This window comes from Uloborus diversus, chromosome 10 (assembly GCF_026930045.1).
Source record: "Uloborus diversus isolate 005 chromosome 10, Udiv.v.3.1, whole genome shotgun sequence".
Classification (NCBI taxonomy): Eukaryota; Metazoa; Arthropoda; class Arachnida; order Araneae; family Uloboridae; genus Uloborus; species Uloborus diversus.
The window spans coordinates 120,403,678-120,418,294 of record NC_072740.1 but is presented as its reverse complement, the minus strand read 5'-3'; the positions used below and the strand labels follow the sequence as shown (position 1 = coordinate 120,418,294).

General features: G+C 33.0%; 1 protein-coding gene across 1 annotated transcript in view; it reads left to right on the top strand.

Annotated features, from left to right (window-relative positions):
- Positions 1-4,877, top strand: part of LOC129231153 (uncharacterized) — a 102,108-nt gene extending 97,231 nt beyond the window's left edge. Inside the window, exons 23-24 of the mRNA XM_054865401.1 lie at positions 1,052-1,129; positions 2,720-4,877. Coding sequence (XP_054721376.1) covers positions 1,052-1,129; positions 2,720-2,960 — 319 coding nt within the window. The 3' untranslated portion in view covers positions 2,961-4,877. The remainder of the gene's footprint in view (positions 1-1,051; positions 1,130-2,719) is intronic.
- The last annotated feature ends 9,740 nt before the right edge of the window (positions 4,878-14,617 follow it).

Sequence of the window (14,617 nt, the reverse complement as noted above, 5' to 3'; positions counted from 1 at the left end):
GAACACCTTTACAAACAATAAATAAAGAATTTAGTCTCACTTTTTTTGAAGGATGCCGAGAAAAACAAAAATGAAGAATAACAGAAACCCCAAATCAATAACAAAAACTAATATTAAGTTAAAAATTTAAAAAAAAAAAAAAACATGTCCCAGAGAGCCGACCTCATATTAGGATGAATTTCGCGGATCAGATTACACATTTGTTAACAAATTTGAACTGACAGCAGGTAAAAATTTTAAATATCATTGAGCTTTTTTTCCTTATCATCCGACTATGAAATCGCTACCAATAACGCGTATAAAGACTTCGAATTGCATTTAAAATTTACTTAACAAGATTATAGCTCCTACTGTATATAAGTTAGAAGTTTCAAATAAATATCAAACGCGGAAAACTTCGTTCGTTCAATTAGGGCCAACATTTTTAACGTACGGGTAAATTTTTACTACCATAATTATAAAAAAAGTTAAGTCGGTTTTTTTTTTAGTATCTCCGGTAATTAAAGTTCTACAAAAACAAGGCCAAGCTAAGAACACTTTCGATCAAGTCACCTTTTGAACGAAAAATGAACTATCAAAATCGATTCATCTGTTTAGGAGCTACGATGTAACAAAAAAACACACTGATACACACTTTTAAAACTTATTTTCCCTTCCTTTTTGCAACGGGGGGGGGGGGGGTACAAATTGGCTTCTGAAATGATACCTTATAATTTGAATAGGGAATAAAACCTAATTTAAACGGAATTTAACAGTCTTTTATTTAAATATTTAAAACTTTTTAGAATAGAAATGATCCGTTTAAGATCCGTCAAAAAAGTAACGGATACGGATCTTTATTTTCCCTCGGATATCCGGAACATCACTATTGAGAATAATGAGTAAAATAATACTTCTTATAAACTGACTTCACAGAAAACAGTTTTGAGATGCCTTCTGCATTTATTTTTGCATGTTAGCCATTTTATAAGAATTTTTCGTTTGCTTAACTTTTATTATTATTTTTATTTATTTATTTATTTTATTTATTTATTTATTTTATTTTTTCTAGCCTTGGCGACATAGAAACAGGTGAAGAATCTCGTTTTACTCAAGAAATTCATAAAACAGATGATTCAACACCTGAGAAGTAAGTGCAGCAATATTTTTTTCATTTTTCTATTTATAGCAGATTGTTTTGCGTTAAATAATTGATAGCAATAAATACTTCTCGATTAATTCTAATATAGCTATCACAACTTAGGTTTTATTTCTATCAGACTTAAACAAAGTGAAAGTTTTCACTCTTTTGATGCAGGATCATCTTTAAATAAGAAAATTAAGATGAAGTGAAACTGAACAGGATAAAATTTAAAAATTAACTAAGTTCCAGTGAATGAGTAAAGTCTGGGAAAAGTTTATATAAATCAGCTTTTTTATTTTATTTGTATTTTGTGATCATATTAAAAAGAAAACTCGACTCCTTACCAAATGAGGAAAAATACATAACTCGAAATGAAAAATAAAGTGAAATAAATAGTTATATTTTTCTTAAAATAGTCATTCTTTGTAGTGTTTATAGCTTTAGAGTGTTAAACACGTTTTGCAGGAAGGAAGTGTCAATTGTGATCTCGTAGGATGAACGCAAACGATGCGTTTAGGAAACAAAAACGATATTGTATCCAACGCATCTTCAATTCTTCAACTTTTTTCCTCGTATGCGCCGCGACGCTTACGCTCGAAAATACAGTACTAAATTAAATTCATGTTGAACAAAAAGTAAAAAACTAAGCTCAAATGTCTTTTTAAGAACGTATGTTTTGTGCTCTATGTTTCATAATACTCATTGTTTTGCTCTGTGAATATCAATCAAGTACACATGGAATTGTCATTCTAATATTTCCACACTAGTAGCATCCTATTCTATTTTAAGGTTATTGTTAATCAACTAAGCATGCTACTCGTCTATCTCGTTGTGTGAGCCTGATTAAATATTAATAGAATGTGTAACAGCCAATTAGCAAGCTGTTGACAGTACAAGGTTTATGTAAAGGGGATGATATTTTTTTAAATGTTGCCAGCTCATTAAAACTTATTATAGTAACGTGTTCAAAAGGTGACACACTTGGCGGAAAAGCAAAGCAGAAATGAAAAAGCTGCATTTGTTGCTTTGAAAACAATACATCAATGCTCTCGGTTGACGCCTGCTGAAATAAAACCCAATAAAATGTAAAAAGGGCATGATTTCAGGTTAAAAAAAAATCCGTTTCAGTTCCAAAAAATGAAACTTAAATCAATTTAGCAAAAATGTTGTTCAAAATTGTTTTTGAAAATACAATAACTGCATTAATAAGAAAAAACTTTTCCTCTGTGATCTTTCATGCCTGTTCAACTTAACATGCTCTTTAACTTGTTCGTATGGTGCACTTTGTCTTTATAAAAGGCACAATGATTTTTTTTTATCAAATGTTCATTTCTGACCTGTAGGATATTTTCAAACCCCTACTGCACGATTATCTTTTATGTGGCTGAATCAACAATTCAGATGACGCTGCTCTAAAATTCTAGTCAGCTGATAGCTCACTCTAGCTTGTATTTTCTAAAAATGTCAGCTAATTACATGATATCTTCAAGGAATTGAAATTTTTGTTGACAATATTTTTTTTAAATTTAACCTAACCTAAGTTTTGTTCCTTTTCTGCAATTTAAAAATTTTAATTTCCTTTTTTGTTCCTTCTAGATCTTTATACTTCGATGATTGGCCTGGCATTTCAATACTTTATGAACTTTGGGAAGAAAACAGTGCATGGACTTCAGTCCGGCTTATTAGCAGCACACTGTTTATCTTTGTAGCACTTTGTATTTTCTTATTTTCCCTCATTATACCCTGCCTAAGTGGTCATATTTTCACCGAAGAACTGGGTGATTGCAATTATTTCCTTTTTACTATTAGACAGCAAAAGCATCATCCATCTTCATAAGTTCGACTTAACAATTCATTTCATCTTCATTGATCTGGAAACATTAGTTGAATCAACATTGGTGTTACTTGCAATGTGCCAACAGCCTGGATGCACTAGCGCAGCCAAAAATACCTTTTGTAGGTGTTTTTTTTAGTGAAAAATACCTTCTGAAGGGGATTTTCTGATCAAAAATACTTTCTGAGGGAGATTTTCTGATCAAAAATACCTTCTGAAGGGGATTTTCTGATCAAAAAAGCTCTTTCATATGCATAAACTAAGGGAGTTTTCTGATCAAAAAAGACCTTTCATATGCATAAGCTACTGTATCTGAAATTGCATTTATGTTAAAAACAATGGCTCTGGGGGGGGGGGAGTTTCACCCCCCCCCTTCGCCACTACCTAGTTGTAATATCCAGAAACAGCAGTTTTGTCCTTGTTAATTGTTCATCAATCTGGAATAATCGATAACCTAACTGGAGGCAGATGTTCTTTCAACGAAGCTCCAGGCTGTCGGCATATTGCATGAAGTTCTACCTTAGCAATGGCTTAACCCTTTCCAGCTCTAGTCGTGAATTTTTTTTAAGTATAACGAAGAAACACTTAGTGGTTCAAATGATCATCTAAGCATAGATTTTACCATCAATTTTTTGTTTCTTTTTTTACGAGTTTCTTTCACAGAAGGTATACCTTCTGTGTACATTATAATGTTCCCATTTGTACACACTGCCCACCTAGGGCAGGAAAAAAATATGCCTAATCCTTCAAAAATGATTTCGAATCTTTTACAAAATTCATTATTTAATACCTCAGGAGAAAATGAAGAAAAGTGGTAGCATGTTTTAATTAAAATCTTAAAATCGTTTTTAAAAATTCCAATTTTTTAGTTCAAAATTTTGGATAGTTTGAATAAGAAATTGAGAAAACAGAAAAAGCCATTTTCGTAGTACTACTGTCTGTGATCCTTAGAGAGAACAAAATAATAACTCGGCAGCTACTTTCCGAATTTTAAAGAGAACAACGTTTTTATTGAAGTTTTTAAATTGTTGCCCTTTTTTGTGATCACCATGCAGGAAAGGGTTAAGTAACTTACAGCTTACGCTTTTAGGTCTTTTATTTATTTAATCTATTAATTTTGAGCATTGTTTTAATACACAACATCTATATCGATATCAGAATATATGTTATCAGGCATTTGACAGCATATATATTGTCATCATAAAACCATCGTGTTGAGACAAGTCCAAGAGGTATTAAATGGTATTTTAAGCGTTCTTAAACATTTCTATGTGTATTTGTAGAGTATTTGTATTATGTGCCTTAATTTTAATTTACTGCTTATATTAAGCATTCTTGAAACTCATTGATAGTTGTTTTTATTAAAGGAATACAAACAAACAGTTCCGAATTGAATAGTTTTATCAATACAATAAAAGACTTTAATAAAAAATGTTTACGAGTTGAGTTGTGCTCATTTCAAATGTTTTAAACGTTTTTATTTTATGCTCTAAAGAGTTGAATTCATAAGTTGTTGCAAGTTTGAAGTTTAACTTCAAGAAATAAACTCCTTGTCATAGGTTAAAATGCCAATAGTCTCTCATAAAATTATTTTGAGTATTATGACTGAAATTTTAAGACCAGATGTCTGTATGTGCTTTGTGTCCAAACAAACATAATGTGTAGTAAGAAGATACTTGTATTGCTATTTGAAACATTGCAGATAAAGATTTTTAGAAACACAAAAGATGAAAAGAATTTGTTTTACCTGAATTGGATTTTGTATATTTTTTGAACATGCAATTTTTGAACTGATGATTATTTTTCCTTAAACTTAGCCCTTACAAAATTTCATAAATAATATGCGTCACGAACATGACGAATGATTGAAACTTTTATCAGTGGCTTGTATCTGATGTCTAATATTTCTGAATGATACTGGAAAACAAAGTTTTATGTAATAAACTATTTATTATCTATCAGATAGTTTAGAGAAATAAAGATGTATTTTTATTAACTAGGTTTTCTTTATTATTAACTAGCCGCCTGCGGCGACCAGCTGGTCCGCCTTTTTACGCCAAGGTTGACGCCTTCGGCGGCTGCTTAAAGAAATTTCGTGGCGGTATCAATCAATCTATATCTATACTATTATTAATTTGAATGGAATAATTTCTAGACCTTACCGTTTTCTCGGTAAGCGCGTCACACACACACACACACACACACACACACACACACAAACATCTTATTTCATCATAGCCGCCTGCGGCGACCAGCTGGTTCGCCTTCTTACACCATTCGCCATTCTATGCAGGCAGCCACCTACGGCGGCTGTTTGCCTAACATGTCATTTACCTTTTTACTTCAAGTTTGCCGCCTTCGGCAGCTGTTTCAATGAATTTGGCAGCAGTATTAATCAATCCATCTCTATCTTTTTTTTTGTGCCATTCACATTTTTACGCAAAGATTGCCGCCTTCGGCGGCTATCTACCTTTACGATCTATCTCTAAATTTTCTTATCCATCTCTATTTATTTTAACCTTCCCACCCATTTCCTATCAAAAACAAAGATCGCTCAAAAAACCGCTTTTTTTATTTATGTAGGGTAAAAAAAAAATATATCTCCAAAATTCCCCGTAGTGTGCAAAAAGTGTAGCGTTTGACAAAGAAAACAAATCTCGCTGTTTTTATTGAAATAAATGCGCACAACTATGCAATGTAACCTAATATAGATACAGCAAAACGTCCAGTTTTGCGGGTGGGGGGGGGGGAATGGAAAAAGAAATAAATGCAATCCCTAAATAAAACAAAAAAAAAGGGGGAAAGAAAAAAAGCAAGCGCTGCCGAAAAACACGTGGTCATCACTTCATAAAATGTAGAAGTAAGCTTTAAAAAAAGATTAACATTTGTTTGCGATTAAGATTCCATCCTAAATATCGAATTGAAATACAAATAGTGACGTCAGAGACATAAAAGATTGAAGAACATTTTTTTCGACCGATGCGTGGAAAGACATGATGTGTTCAGCATTAAAAAAATTGTAAAAAAAAAACTATTGCGTATTTTTAAGAACTTTTTTCTTCTGAAGAGGGCGAAATGTTCTTACTATTACCAACATAAATTTTAGAAATGAGGCTTTGATACTTCTCGCAGGATGATATTAGAAAAAAATAAAACCCAGGAAAAAATGCAAATTAAAGGTTTTTTCAAAAATTCATAAAAAATACAAAAACTGCTCTATCTTCAAAATTTTTTCATTCATCATATTTAAAATTAAATTTCCTACACTATAGTGCAAAAAATATTTGTGTGGTGCGATTGGTTCGGGGTCTGTGAGGTAAAACGTATTAAAAAGTGCAAAAAAACACATAAAACATTAAATAACTTTTTTTCTAATTAAAATTTCAAAATCGAAGCCCGAGGTGCACATCTTCGGCAAAAACTGCAACTGTATACCAAATTTCATCTTTTTAGGCCTTACCGTTTTCCCGGAAAGCGCGCCACACACACACACAAACATCTTATTTTATTATATGTATAGAAGAAAGACTTCCTTTTAAGTGCAAATTGAAAATTTGAGAAAGACAAGTTATTTTGAAACTAAACAAATCATACAATTCCTACTTTAAAAAATATATATAAAGTAATGTGTCAGAAAAATTGTAAAAGTTATAATATAGAACTGTACATAAATGCATTACTTTTAATCGGACACTTTTATTTAATTATTTTTCTTTTGACTTTCAGTAACATTTTCGTTCTTGAAGTGAAAACTTCTTTAGGCGTGTTGAGCATTTTTGAGGAGGGGGGAAACCATTCATTTAGCGACGCCGTCGCCTCACCTCACCGACATTTGGAATACAGCGCATGCGCGGCTTCACTCAGTTCCTTTACTACATTGCTTTCGTTGGGAACTGTGGACATAAGTAGCGCTGTCAGCAGCGAGTGAATCTCATAATCCGTAATGAGCGTAAGTTCGATCTGCATTTCTTCTCCAGAAGAAAAAAAAATTTCAAGCTTATATAATATCTTTGAAGTGAAAACTTCTTTAGACACTTTGGGCATTTTTTGATATGGGAAAAACAATAATGTTTCTGATATCGGTGATTCATTTGTTTGCCGTTGCCACTCTGCAAATGGACAGCTAATTGTAATGGATGCTGTTTATATTTTACCGGCTAAGTCTATAAAAACAATACAAGAATTTTTGAATGAAAATTTATTTATTTTTTCTAAAAACGTTTCTGCATTACCTCAAAATAAAATTGGAAAGAACTTTGATGATTTGCCACTGATTTTGAGTGGAGATTTCAATATCAACTTTGCAGATGATAAAAATCTACTATTAATTGAATTTTTAAATTGAGAATTTAATTTAACGATAATCAATGATTGCAATCTTAGCACTACAATATATAAAACTACAACTGATACAGTCTTTACCAGATATTTAAGCAGATTCGAATCAGTTTTTTATTTGATATTTTAGTCATCATAAACCTATTGTATCAGTTTTGGAATAAAATGATAATGATGATGATGATGTGTGATGATCACGGCGTAAAAAAATTATGATGTTTTTGAAAAAAAAAAAATTTAAATCTGATTTTTTTTATTTTTAAAAAAGGATTTCGAAACTTTTGTAGTTGATTAATCTATACTTAACTTAAAATCGATGTATAGGGGAAGATGCTGTACCTACGGACGTTGGTCGGGAAATTCCGGGTATCGTCGAGAGAGATCCTAATTGGGGTTCAACGTGTGTGTCACAGACCTCTCCAGTAGCCCAGGAAGTTTCAACGCCATCAAACGAACATTTAAGATTCTATCAAATTTTTTTGGTCTTAGTAGGGTCTAAGTAAAAAAAAAAAAAACATGCGTAATTTTTTTTTTTTTTTTTTTCGTCCGACGTGGGTTGTATTATTCATTTTTGTTACAGGCATCATGATTCCCTATATTTTGAAGGTTTTGTTTCTGATATTTAATGTTGTAAAACTGTGGTCCTGTCGATGTGACTGCCTTGCAAAACCAAAATAGAATACCTTTGTACCCAAGGACACACAACCATGTGTACCCACGGACAGCAATTTTTAATCTTCTTGGGTCACACATGAGTCTTCTTACAATGTGAAGTACCTCAAAATAGTGCCTTGTCATCAACGTCCGAAATTTGCTGTCAACAATGATGATAAATTTTAATTAGGGCTTGGAGTTATAGTGTTGAAGTAACCCCCGCCTGTTGCAGGATCTACAGGCCGTCAATCCCACTTGCTTTCATTTGAAGCCAGCTTTTCTAGATTTTTGTTTGTTTAATCTAAACTGAGTTTTTTGTGGTGGGTTAATTTTGGTTAAAGGTTTCAATTCGCATATAAATTGAAGTTGTTATGTAGATACATAGAGAGTCATACTATAATGAATCTAGTTATTTTTTTGTTTAAAAACATATTAATTATTCATAACATCATTAACTCTCTTAAGACTAATAACTTTTTTAAAGAGTTCACTGATGTTAAAGATTAAGGAAAAATAAAAAAAGGGAAAAAACCTTCGATTAATTTTCGAAGTTTAATTTCTGTTGGAGATTTTATTCAATGTTATTTTCAATGGATGTTTGCAAATTATTTTAATATAAAATGGCTTATGAAAATGTATTGAGTATAATTGAGCTCCTCAGGCCTATTTATATATTATTTTTTTATGTGTCCACGGGTACAAAGGCACCTGTCCGCGGGGTGAACGGGTTGTTGTACCCATGGATAAAAAAGATGGTTTTTAGGAAAAAAAATTTTGAGGTTGAAAGCTTTGAGATTTTCACCTGACAAAAATTTCCAAATTAGATGTTAAGTTGTAGATTCTGCCAGAAATTTTTTTCCGATCAATTATCCATTCCCAGAGACCAGCAAAATTGAAAAGTAAATTTTGTCCGTGGGTACAGCAGCTTCCCCTAACTATTCAAAAACAATTAAATTTCGAATAACGCGTCACCAAAATGTTTTCATATCATCGTGCAAACCAGTTTAATACAGCTGCATACGATTCAAATCCAACTTAAAATAGATTGCATAGTTGCACATATAAAAGTTGCAGCATTAAAGCAGAGCAAACAATTGTCTTTTGCCAAATGTCTTGTCCTCCATAAAGCTCACTTTGTTTTCTTTTTTTTTCCCCGAAATGAACCCCGCATTATCTGGTATGTCTTAAAATTTGAATTTCCCGGCATGCTGGTCAACCTCATGGCATGTCGGCTCTTTTCGGTAAACCGGCTAAAGAGGGGTAAATTGATTACGTGGAAAGTCAAGCATGTGTATTGTTTAATTTTTTTATGCATTGAAAACTGAATAAGATAAACTAAGAATTTATTTTCAAAATTTTATGATATTTGCATCAATATTTACTTTATAAACCAACTGAAAAAGATTATACCAAAATCTATGTAATTGATGCTCGGAATGCTGCTAAACGTAAAAACTAGACTGTAAATGATATTTTGAATTTACAAATTATAAAATTTTAATTTTGGAAACTACAATTAATTTTAGACGAAAATTAAACACACACACCACACACACACACACCCACACACACGCACGCGCGCACAAACACATCAAATTTGTTTGTAGTTTTAAGTTTTCACTTCTGTCGGCAGTCCCATGACGACCCAATTTTTTCCATTTGAGCGTATAAAATACGAAAAAAAAAACTTTTTGAATAGAACGACGAAACTTAAAAATACTATCGCTATCTCGTAAAAGTGTTTTAATTTAATCACATTAAAACTCAACATAATCTATCTTAAAAAAATCATATTAGAGTCACATTGAAAAATGTCGAAATTCAAAGAGTTTTCAAAGACTAAAAGATTACAAGATAAACTGTATGTATCATGAATAATCTTTAACCTTTTTTCCAATATAGGAAAATGGATGGGATGGGTAAAACCGTTGCCTGTTGATTTTTTGTAATACGTTCTACTATGAAATGAAAACAAATTCAATTAATACCGTGTCTACTAAAAAGCTGTTGAAGCTGTGTAATAGTGTCTGCTGGCCATTTAGCTAAACTGTGAAAAAGTTTTGAAATTTTTTGCTGCTTTTTGTTTTATTTTACGGTCATCAAGATCTTATTTTATATTAAAAAACGTAATACTCTTACATGAAGTAAGTAAATCAATGAATTAACTGCATTTATTAGTGTTTTTTAGCTTGTGAAGTAAAAGGTACGTTTCGAATTATAGCCGTTAAAAAAACAAATTTTTGTCACTAATGCTGAAGGACGAAATTGCAAACTATCTATTGACGTAAAATCGCAACCTAGTTAATTCGCCAAATTCGCAATCTGATCGATTTTGGCCCGCCATTTGGAAAAGCTATAAAAAGGAATGAGGTTGAATTTGCCTCTCACTAAACAGGGTATCCGGCGTACCAGGAAAATTATATAAAGACATGGATCTCGACCATGATCGAAAATTATCCGCTACTAAGTATTGCGTATGAGAGTTAAAAATTAATATTCAAATTTCACTCAGAAGTTGATCGCAGTTTGGTTTTTCAGTGCGATTTTTAAGATTTTAGTTAAAAAGATTTCATTGAAAAATTCTAAAATGCTAACGTCACCAAAGATAGCTTAAAACTGCACTTTTAAGATTTCAATTTCGAGAAATTTCCTATTGAAATCCCCGAAAGCACTCGCTCCCTTCCACCCCAACATTAAAAAACGCCTAAGCTTGCGTTAAGTTAGCAAAGGAAGTCTAAAATTGAGTTTTTAGGACTTGATTAGTTGCAGAAAATTTACAGGGCCTCCGAACCCATTCCTCCTTAAGTGTGATTCAAAGATAATTAATAGGTTTTTGTACCTTCAATTTTGAAAAACTGCCTTTCCCCAAACGTTACCAAAGATCTAACCTGCAATCACGTTTTTCATGTCGAAAGTTTCGAGAGAGGGCCTCCTAATCTCTTCTTCTTAACACGAGCAAGTCATCTAGAACTATAATTTAGAGCTACAGTTTCGAAAAATTTCCTGGAAAGAGCCCCAGAACTCCATCCTAATTTCCATAATCGAAACTTATCTACAGAGTCGTTTTTGGAGTTTCAATTTCAAATAATGAGAAGGGGGTTAATTAGTAAACTGTGTGGATTCCCCCAAAAAATATATAAAGTTTGATATCAATAGAAAGTGAGCCTTTCAGTAAAGACTATCAATAGGAAACTAGCAACCTTTAAGGGGGGATCTGTCCGAAAAGGTTTTTGGCGTACCCTGAACATTTGTGCTGGCTACGATCCTGCCATAGCGTTACCATAACAGGACAAAATTTGTGGAATTAGCATTCTGTTTTTAAAACTATTTTGTGGAAGATAGATACTCCGTACCCTCTCGCGTTTAAGACTTCAATTAAAAAAATAAAAATAAAAATAAAAACAATTGGGGAAAAGCTGTCGAAATTTCCCTTTAAGTCCCTAAAATGATGACAAAAGGTTGTCTTAAAATAGCGATTTCAAGATATAAAAATTAATTAAACTTTAAGTCCCAAGTAGCACAAAAATATGAACTGAGGTCACGGGACGTGGGAGCGTCCCGCCCTGCCAAGAAACCAAACACGAGCAGCCAACAGAAGCAAATCCACCGCCAAAGACGAAAGAAAATAAAAGCGACCAAGAACAAGATTACACGACAGAACAAGTTGGGGTTTTTTGGGTTTTTCACCCCTCTGTATCTCAGCGCCATGAAGACCCCCGGAGTTGATTTTTGGTACACTCAATCTCTAGTGGTCCCTGATGCCGTAAATCAAAATACAATCCCCTGGACCATCAGGGGGAGGAGGTATTAAAGTTATAAAATCGCTGTTCAAAAACGTTTTCGCTTTTTTTTGACAGGGCTACAGCCCAGACGAAAAAAGGAATCTGATGAGATAGAACTTACATTGGCCGACGTTTCGATCTCGATTAATAACGGATAAGTTTCTTGAAACAAACAACTGTGTTGAAGTATATGTTTTTTCGCCGACTTGGTTTAAAAGTCAGTTGATACTGTTTTCAGAAACAGCTGGACGTCATTTTTTAAACAGATTTCACTCATCCTACTGATTCAACATTGCCTCATCGTTTTGGGCATGATCGAATAGAGCAGTGGTGCGCAACCATTTTTTACTTGAGGGCTGTCATACTAAGATGAATCTCGTGTGCCAAAACACATATGTAAAAAATTCTATTTTTACAGATTACACAGGAAAAACGTAAGATAGGAGAGAAAATTACAAAATAGGAACTGCTGTTATTATCATTACTACCTTATTTTTTATACGAAGCTTCTATCTGTTTTTTAGAAATAAATTTCTAACTATTTGGCCTCAAATTTAAATTAACCATATTTGTATTACCGAAAAAAAACTATTTGTTATTTTGGAATGTTCCAGAATATACTTCTATTTCATAACATTCAACATAACAACGGTCCATATCCGGGCCGCTGGACGTAGGTTAAGCACCAGGGGCAGACTGAGTCCGACAAGGGGGCGCCAACCTTGATCCCAAAGGGCACAAAAAAAACGAAGGCACAAAATAAAATAATAATAAAATAAAATAAAAACTCAAAAGCGCAAAAAAAGGGGGGGGGACTTGAAGGCGCAGAGGTTTGAGGGCGTAAATAAAATATCAGCAAAAACAACCCTGTTGTAAAAATTTCACCGCCAAGAAAACTTTTAACTCTTCCCCAAAAAAAGAAAGCCTTCTTCCTAAACCCAAAAACCCTCAGCCTTAAAAAGTCACGATATCTAGTTTGCCCGCCAAGTATCTGCAAAACTATCATCTTCCCTTTTCTCCTCTTTCATCACACCTACTTCCATTAGAACCTCCTCCACCTTCAACTCCTCAGAAATATGGGTAGATAGTGAAAATTGTTTATCTTGTTTATCGGGAAGCTTTTTGCTCACCAAGCAACCACCTCACTTAGAAAAGCTTTCCACCAAACAAGATAAACAATTTAAAGGATTTTTTTTTTCTTTTTGAAGACTCAAATTGACTGACAAAAATAAAAAGTACTGTTTCAACGCAAGTTTCATTGTAAAATAGAATGTTCTTTCTTTATGTACTGTAATTTTCAAAACAAATTTCCGATGTGTTCATTTTGAAAAAACTCAGTCATCTTAACCCTTTCATTTTGCCCCACATTCCTCTACTGCTGGATAAACTACACCATTGAAAGTTTTATAATCGATACACACACTAGACAAATAATAAGTTTAAAAGCAGAATAGAAGAACTAACAGTCAGGGTCCATTCAAATTTTACGGGATTCCTTGATTGGTCAAAAAGGAATGGGCCTCGACTGTTTTGATTTTTCTATTCTGCTTTTGAATTTATGATTTGTCTTATGTGTGTATCGATTATAAAACTATTTTAATGGTGTTGTTATTCAGTAGTACTTAATAACATTCTAAACTACTGGGCTTATATACATTTTTTTCTTTTTATTCATTTTGATTTTTACGCAGTCGGTTTTTTTTTATTTTACTTAATAATTATTTCTTATTGTTCACTTTTTAGTTAATTTTGATTGACTTAGTTATTATAATTATAAGACGTTAAATTTCGCAATCTTGTCATTTCATTGAGAGAGTTTATATCGTGAGGATTATTAAGTAACTTGCGGTGGTCTAAATTACTGATTATTAGTCCCTCTAGGGACCTAACTCGGTTTAAAGCTACGTATGCTTGACCTTTAGCAAAAATGCGCGAACTAAGTCAAACCAGAAAAAGAAAAACCGAAAGAGCTCGGATTTAAGGGTGAAGAAAAAAAAGACAGCACAGGTTTAAAAGTGCAATAAAAATATCGAAGGGGTGAGGGCGCAAGAAGAAACAACGGCGCACAGGTTCGAGGGCACAAAAAAAAAAAAAAAAAAAAAAAAAACGAAAGCGCACACGTTTGAGGCCACAAATGAAATAAAAAGGTTCAAGAGTACAAAAAAAAAAAAAGTGCACAGGTTTAGGGCACAGAAAAACCGATGGCGTTCAGGTTTGAGCGCGTAATAAGAAAAAAAAAAAAAGACGAAGGTACTCAGGATCAAGGGCGCAAAAAACACCCAAAGGTCGCATAGGTTTAAGGGCGGAAAAAAAAAAAAGGCACACAGGTTAAACCTCTCCAACTGGGAAAATTATAATAAAATGCAAAATGATGAAAACGTACATTACACACTTAAATGAACTTTAATATGTTATATGTTTGCGTAGAGTTGATTGTTTCTCCTTCACCGACTGAAATCAAAACTAAGCATTCACTGCAAAAATATTGCATCTTAGAGTTTGTGATGAATCTTGCATTTGACAAAGGGAAAAATGTTACAGCTAAAACGATGCTTAAGTTTGCGTAAGTATAATTTGCGCTTGAATCAATGTTCAGTTTATTAAGCATTATTTCACAATATAAAGCCTGTTGTACCTAATATATTACATAAAAATAATTTATTTAGAATTTTAAATTCTCTTTGAAGAACAACTGAATAGGGAACAGTTGACTTGATTCGAAACAAACTGTAAAACGAAAACATTGTGGTCTCTAACGCAGCCAGAATTTGCGATCTGGAATGAGGGGCGGGGGGTGATAACAGTCATTACAGGCATATAAATATCATACTCGTATTGGTAATATAGCTTAAAACCGAGGGTTTTGTGCGTATGTCCGAGATTGTG